We start from the raw sequence: 8,539 nt of genomic DNA, 5'->3' as shown, positions 1-8,539 counted from the left end.
AAGCATTAAACAAATTTGTATTTGAACAGGCAATTTAAAAATGTTGCTGAGGGAAAAAGGCTCCAGCCTCCCCACAACCCTAAAGAGGAAAAGTGATTTATGGAATTAATGGATGAAGGGGGATAAGAACATGTGAATAGACCCTAATTGTACAGTCTACAAGCAAGTGCATTCCAAGTAAAGATACAGTGTCAATTTAATACACTTGTTATCAAGGCTGATTAATTGTAGTTAAAGGGATAGTTCACTTTAAAATGAAAATTCTGTCATCATTTACTCACCCTCAAGTTGTTTCAAACCTGTATGAATTTCTTTCATCTGCTGAACACAAGGGAAGATATTTTGAAGAATGTCAGTAACCAAACAGTTAACTGGAACCATTGACTTTCATAGCACAACACAACTTACCGATGTAAGGCAACTTGTGACACTGTCGCGGTTCAGGCTCTTTCGTGTTTTAGTGTAAATCCGCTGTAGAAACATTGACAACTTCATTACTAATGCGTTTAAAGCTTATAACAAGTACATTACTTAAACAAATCGATGTATTTCTCTGACTTACCACAACAATATTTCCGTCAGACCGTCAATTTAAATCAGCAGACGGGGATCAGTCTCTTCTCGACCGTTGGAATTCAAACACGTGACGTGCACTGCACTGCACTCGCGAGACAGCGCTGCGTGAATATGCTCGCGCAAATGCAAACAAATTGTTTACTTTGTAAAATTAATGAAAATAATGAGTTTATTACTTCTTTTTGTTTATGTTTGCTGTTCAACAGATAAATTTAAATCCATAATGCAAAATTGTTTAGTTGTGGTACAATAATTTCACATAAATGACAAAGAATGAAATGAAAGAGCAGCAAACAAGACAAGACGAAAGCCTATTCAGCTATAAATGGCTTAGAATGAGCCCTTATGTATGTTTTTGTACTGAGTAATTTCTTGTTATGATGATAATGATGATGATGATGACGATAAGGTCAATATAGGGGTGTGCGATATAGCTAAATCGTCTGCGATAATATCGTATTTTTTGTTTTAACGATGTGCGCTTTAACATTATCAAGTATATTTCAAAAACTAAACAAATCGTGCCTACAGAGTGCACGCATAGGCTAATGTAAAGTTACATGATGAAGTCTAATAGTGCGCGTGTGCATTTTGAGTGCGTTCTTTCACTGCATTATTCAGTGTATTCAAATGCATTTATGAATGCATGTGAATGATCACAAAATTCAAGATATGGGGGTTAGAAAATGTATATATTTATATCATTTTATGTAGTTAATCAATATCACACGAAGAGTGCCATTTCAGTTTTTCTCCTCCAAAAATCAGCATGGTTAAAATGTGATATTAAGTTACAACAACAGTTTAATAAACAATAATTTAATTACAACTACAAAATGTTGCAGAATAATGTAATATATGAATGAATAGCCTAAAGAACCTTTGTGCCAAAAGGGTTCTTTCTTGTCATTATAGAACCTTTTTAGCATAAAAGGTTCTTTGGAGTTGAGTAAAGAACCCTATGGTTCTATATAGAACCCCAATGAACCCTTTTTTCTAAGAGTGTAGGCTATTATGCTGATGTATATTGTGCTTTTGTATCATTTATATATAGAAATGACTGATACAACCCTATGAGGAAAGATAAGGACAACCACAGAAGAAGCACAGTCTGTGTGGACAACTGCTTCCTAAAATATTTATTGCGTTAAAATCATCAATATTTAAGGAGTTTATAAAAATCACACATCAACAGAACTTTGGAAAGAAATTACTTTTGTGGAGCACATAATGATGGCAACATCCAAGGACCTTTCAGCCCAGCCTAACCTGTCCCAAACCGTGAAATATGATCCAAATTCTCAAACTGTCACGTTACCAAATGGGTTGGTTTCTGTGGCCGGTGTCACGGTGGTGACGGGGGGAGCGGAGCTGTCCTGTGGCACCTGTATGTTGGCCTTTGGGGTTTGGGGCACTCTGGTTGGTTTGAGTATTGTGTCATTGGGTTTATGGGACCATTTGCAGTACAAGAACAGTGGTCCGTCACACCTTCTGGCTCTTGGATTGGTACTGCTGCTTACCAGTTTGAGTCTGGTAGCCGTGATCTTTGTCCTCCGTTTCTTAATGAAAAAGAGAAGAATAATGGCCAGAAGAGAGAGGGCTGAAGCAAATTTAGTGTTGGTTAATGATTATGCGGAGATTGTTTTAAAAAGAGTCACGGTGTAAAAGAGCAGTGAAGAGAAAAAATACATAGCAGTTTTGTTCTCGTTGAATAAGTCAGACTCCCTGCTGCTTCATCCTTCTTTTTCTCCATCACTTTTTCTCCATCACTGTTCATGTAGGAATTCATTGGGTTCACTGTTACAGGAAACACTTGGCTATGTCCTGTGTGATTTCAGAACGCTCAAGAGACTTTTCTTTATGCATTCGTGTGTATTTATTAAAAACAGTTTATTTACCACTCTTCAAAGGACTATTAGACTTACATTTTTCATTTAAGTTTGAATTAATATTATTCCACAGCTTTTTAACTTTTAAACCTAAGCCCTTGAATCCATTTTTGTACTTATTTTGATATATCAATATATTACATAAACTACATTTTCTTCACTGCCATTTGCTGTCAATAAAATGACGAGGCCCAAAGTCATCACATCTAACTGCAGAGTTTAGCAAATATACAGTATGGGGTATCTAAAATTGCTAACAGCTTGTGTGATTGAGAAAACCCACTGCCTTTCTACATATGCATGCACTGTATGTGTTATTTGGGTCATTTATTAATGTTTTTCTGAAAGCACAAGGTGGATTTTATAACAATGATCTACTACAAAAAAGGCATTACAGATTTTTTTCAAGCCTATCGTTAAGTGTTATTTTGTTTAACATTGTTATTCTTACTACTAATAATTTTACTTTATATAGAAAATGACATTGTGATGACAACAAATAAAGTTATAAATTATAGAAAGACTACTAAGTGAATCAATATCCATGTATGAAAATGTAGACCACATACATTTTAGAAATATTGATTGTTTTTTTTTAGCTCTCATTATAAGAATTGCTTATGTTGTTCATGTTAATGGTCAAAATTAGTATTATCTATCAGTATCTTGGCTAGTTAAAAAAAGAGAAAAGATCATTAAGTGTCATATAAAGTACACCACCAATCGAAGTTTGGGCTCCGTAAGTTTTTTTTTGTTGTTGTTGTTTTTTAATGAAACTAATGCTTTTCTTCAGCAAGGGAGCATTAAATTGATCAAAAGTGACAGTAATGGCATTTATAATATTACAAAAGTTTTCTGTTTAAAATAAATGTAGCTCTTCTGAACTCTCTATTCATCAAAGAATCATGAAAAAATGTATCATGATTTTCACAAAAATATGAAGCAGCGAAACTTGATAATAATTGGAAATGTTTCTTGAGCAGCAAATCATCAAATTCGAATGATTTCTGAAGGATCATATGTGACACCAAAGACTGGAGTAATGATGCTGAAAATTAAGCTTTGCCATCACAGGAATAAATTACATTTTAAAATATATTCAAATAGAAAACACTTATTTAAAACTGTTTTTACTGTATTTTCTTTCAAATAAATGTAGCCTTGTTGAGTATAAGAGACTTCTTTCAAAAACATTATTAAAAAAACGTACCGACCCCAAACTGTACCTTAAAATTAAAATGTTATAAATAGATATGTGTTGATTGAATACAAACATATCAAATGCATAAATATGTATTTAGTCAAATGTATCATTTTCTCACCTTTTTCTTGCATGTAAAGAGTCACACCAATATATTTGTATTTCAAAATATGAAGAAAAAAAAATCCTGTTATATAATATAAAATATTGTTAATCCAGTCTTTTTCCTAAATTTCACCAGTGTAAAAAATGTTCTCCAAGGACATGTTTTTTCTTAGGCAAGAACAGTGTGAGTTCTGTGAGTTCAGTGAGTTCAGTGAGTTCTGTGAGTTCAGTGATTTCAGTGAGTTCAGTGAGCGAGTGCAGTGCTCTATGACCATTCACATAGTGTATCACTACGTGCAGACCAGCCTGTACCCACCACAGAGCCGGTGAACTGTTGTTTTTATCGCGCCTTTGTGTCCCGAATGAAAGCGATGTCTGTTATAGACAACATTATGACCCATTAACTTGTATTTATCTAAGACTCCCTCCCTTCCTCTGCTCCCACTCTCACTCCTGCCTTTGATTAAGAACCAGCTGCATTTTTAAAAGAGGTGTTGTTTTCTATGCAGAAAGTTTGGTTTTTCTTTCGAAAGAAATTTCCCCTGCCCTTTTGACATTTCAATCGCTATCCTGTCTACGTGCCTCATTCTTTGCGACCAAGAGTCTATGTTTCACCAAAAACTGAAAAAACTAAAAAAAAGAGTCAAAAACTATGTTTCGCACACAAAATATTGCATTTGGTCATTCGGTACACACGTGCACCGAACCGAAAGCCCTGTACCGAAACGGTCCGGTACGAATACACGTACCGTTACACCCCTAGTTTGGGCCGTTCATTTACATGACAACGGCATTTTGGGGGCCTGAAAATGCAAGCTTTTGAAAATGGGTTTCAAAGTGCACGCTTTTGAAAACGATGCCGTTATTGTCTCTGTGTGAACTAATAAAAACATGAATTTTGTGAAAACGGTGATGTCATGTGCATGCTTATTACGTGTTCAGTCTATAGGCGCATGGTGTTACTTTACAAAGTGACATCGCCAACTAATGAGCTGGGAGCATAATACAGTGTTTTTAATTGTCTTTGTGGATCCATGTGAACAGGGATCTTTTTGAAAATTTTGTCATTTGTCCACGAAAAATGCAACGGAAAAGCGTTTCCGTTTTTAGTACATTGTTGTGTGTAACTATACCAGATATTGCAGATTTTAATGATTTTTTTTTAAAACAATAGGCCTACCCACTGCGCATAGACACGTCGAAACGACGTATTTTCTACGTCGTTTTTGCACGTCCAATTTTGCTCCCCTTGAAGGTGCAGACTGTGACGCCAGATTACGTCTTTTTCCGACGTCTTCCGCACGTCTAATGTTGACGTCCGTCCACAAAAGTTTGTTTGTGGGAAGAAGGAAGGAGACGGGGTCGGCTTGCTGTGGATCGTGTGTTTTATTAGATACTGTGCGTCTTTTCCAAACAATAATCGCGCTCAGTGCACTCAATCAAAACAGCGGCTTTATTAGGCTTCTCCTCATGATTTTTACCCAGTTGAAATTACCCAGTTCAAAGGTCCAATGTTGAACGTCAATATGACGTCCAAGTTGGGTCATGGTTGGACGTCCAAATAGTGGACCTAGTTTGGATGTCGAATAGATGTCCAGAATTGGTCATGGACCGACGGACCCAATATAGACATGATCTGCACGTCTATCCGACGTCCAATGTTTAGTGGGTAAGTTCAGATCTCTGAACAATTAGTTTCTTGTTGACATCAGATTTGAATTTATTATTAATTTGCAAGATGTAAAAGGAACACTTGCAAAGGAAATTGCAAGTGTTTTGGCACATGTGTGCAAAAGTACAATTGTCTACAATTTGCACAATAACTAAATGCACATGCTTGTTGATCAAAACTGATGACTTGATTCTCAGTGAAACTGTCAAACTCTTCACAACTTCTAAATATTCTTTCATCATGTAAGCCATCACATGCAAAATGATCCATTCAGTTATCCAAATCTGACAGACATGCATGTATTTTCCATAAATATCTGGCATGATATGTTTGTAATGTCTGCTAAATTGGCAAATGACCTGCCATTGAAGTAAAATAGGAATCACAATCAACCAATACATTTTGGAAGCATATGGAGTTTGCCTATAACGCGATCACTACCATTTTTGAACGTGGAGGACCTTAGTTTTATTACAGCTTTTATTTATACACATCAATATTGTAAAGGTAAATGCAAGTCTATTTGTACATTCTACAGTATATCCGCACAACAACCTCATGTTGGTGACAGAGCAGCAGTATTTAGCCATCAGCAAGAACAAGAAATTTGCAACATGGTCATTGCCAACAATTCCATCAGGCTAAGAGATCCAAAGTGCGACATAAATGACAATGATGTCTTTGCAAATATAAATTCTGTCAGCATTTCCATATAGACAGAGTTTTGAAAAGACATCAGATGACTATGAAACAACTATTTAAAGTGCCATTTGAGAGGAATAGTAAAAGTGTAAAGGAGCTGTGGTAGTATGTCCAGGTAAACCATTGGTGTGCACTTAGTACATTGTCCAGTGAGTTTTACTGTACTTAAGATATCTGTATATATTTCTTAAAAGTTTTAGATACCCATTAGAAGAGAAAACATTTGCTAATCTGTCTAGAATAAGCCATGTAAAATGAACTTTATATTGTTTCTGTTTTACTTTATAGAGAATAATGGAGTTAAAAAGACATGAAACAACCCACATTCTAGTTTTTGAGGATGAGGTTGGGTTCAGTCTGGCCAAAGGTCAGAGACGTGCAGCCGCAATCTCACTGGACACCGAGCAACAATTGGCACACCAGGCCAACATGGGGGTAATATTACAATGTGTGCTGCCATTTCAGAGAATGGTGTGAGCACACATATCCCACACATTGGGCCCTATAACACCCAACTTCTCCTGGCCTTCCTTAACACACTTTACAGAGACCTACATGAACATGAAAAAGGTTTAGTTAGACAATTTACCAATTTATGTTATTGTCTGGGATAATGTCAGCTTCCACCGAACCAACATTGTTAGGGAATGGTTTGCTGCACATGAAAGGATAACAATGTAGTTCCTTCCACCATACTCTTCATTCCTGAATCTGATAGAAGAGTTTTTTTCAGCATGGAGGTGGAAAATATATGACCATCGACCACAAAATCAGATGTCTCTGTTAGATACCATGAATGCTGCTTGTGAGGACATCACAGGTGATCACTGCAGGGGATGATTGCATCACTCAAGGAGATTTTTTCCCCGGTGCATGACAAGGGGAAACATCAGATGTGATGTTGATGAAAATCTTTGGCCAGACCAACAAGAGTGACAGGATTTCCACCAAGATTTTTGTTTCATAAATGTCATTTTGAGGCAATTTTCTGTTTAGTATTTACAGTAACATTAAATTTACTGTAAAATGAAAAATACAATTGGACAAGTAAAAGTTTAGTCAGTTTACATGTAACACATTTGTTCAAAAATAAATGCACTTTTTGTTTTGGTGACATTGACCAATTTACTGACACAATAACTAGGTTTTGAAGCATGAATGAAATGTTTTGGGTGAGTTATACTACATTTTACAGACATGCAATGGAGTTCTGATGTTCCAGCAAACAGTTTTGACAATTGCCCTTACAGTTTAGAGAATGTTAAGACTGTTTAGAAAAATGTGCCAAAGCGATTGAGAAAAACTGTAAACATGTGATGAGTTAAAATCACTAGCTGTTTGGTGAGAAACACAATTTAAACCTAAAAAATTAATTTTGACTGTTGGGTTGCTTTTTTTAAAACAACTTTTTTTGTCTGTTGTTTATGTCTAATTTATATTAATATTCCATAAAAATAAGAATTATCTATTTTCTTTTTATGTTTGCTTTAAAGGGGTGGTTGATTATGATTTCACTTTTTTAACTTTAGTTAATGTTGCTGTTTGAGCATAAAGGACGCCTGCAAAGTTACAACACTTAAAGTTCAAAGCAAAGAGAGATATTTTCTTTTACAGAAACGACTGATATAGGGACTACACAAGCTTCCTTTCGGGTTAGTGACATCACAAACCCTCAAATTTACATAAACCCTGCCCCTGAAAACAAATGGGGTGAGTCTATGAGAAGAGGAAGAGTTGTTGTAGTAGAGCTCAAGCTGTCGTATCCGTCTTTTCACATTTATTGCAATTCAGTACGTAACACAAATGCAATAGCATGTCACACTGAAGGCATCTTACAACAGTTCCCACATGAGCGATTTATAGATTATAATGACAGAATATGCTAATCAATGACTTGAAGATAGTTAACTCCACATCAGCTACATAAATTCATCAACTAACCATTCAGAAATGTCCTGTTGCATTCTACATGTTGTCACTTCTTCTTGAGTCTCTCCATCATTGTCTGACTCCAGTTTGAACATAAAAGGCAGAACAGTGTCTGACATTTTAGTGCGCACAAGCTGCTAAGGACACGAGCTGTTGTAGCTCCGCCCTCTGTGCCAGGAGCAGCAGCTCATTTGCATTTAAATGGACACTCACAAAACAATGATCACCCTCAAAAAGGGACAATTTTAACATGCTATAAAAAAATATCTGTGGGGTATTTTGAGCTAAAACTTCACTTACACACTCTGGGGACATCTGCGATTTTACATCTTGTAAAAAGGGGCATTATACCACCCCTTTAAATGCTCATGACATGTGTTACTACCTGCACAGCAGGCTTTTTCTTTACATTTGCATAAAGTTTATCACTTTTTCATACTCTCAATCTCCGGTCTGCTGTTAATC

At 36.0% G+C, this 8,539-nt stretch overlaps 1 protein-coding gene across 1 annotated transcript; it reads left to right on the top strand.

Annotated features, from left to right (window-relative positions):
* Positions 1 to 1,726: 1,726 nt before the first annotated feature.
* Positions 1,727 to 2,241, top strand: LOC311067511 (transmembrane protein 100-like; the record flags this gene model as incomplete). Its single annotated transcript, XM_084089423.1, has 1 exon — positions 1,727 to 2,241. Exon 1 carries the CDS (start codon positions 1,807 to 1,809, stop codon positions 2,239 to 2,241), a length of 435 nt encoding a protein of 144 aa, XP_083945549.1. The 5' UTR covers positions 1,727 to 1,806.
* Between the last annotated feature and the right edge of the window lie 6,298 nt (positions 2,242 to 8,539).

This window comes from Abramis brama (genome assembly GCF_963993115.1).
Source record: "Abramis brama genome assembly, chromosome: 17".
NCBI lineage: Eukaryota > Metazoa > Chordata > Actinopteri > Cypriniformes > Leuciscidae > Abramis > Abramis brama.
The sequence above is the reverse complement of the archived record's forward strand: the minus strand, read 5'-3'. Positions and strand labels throughout refer to the sequence as shown.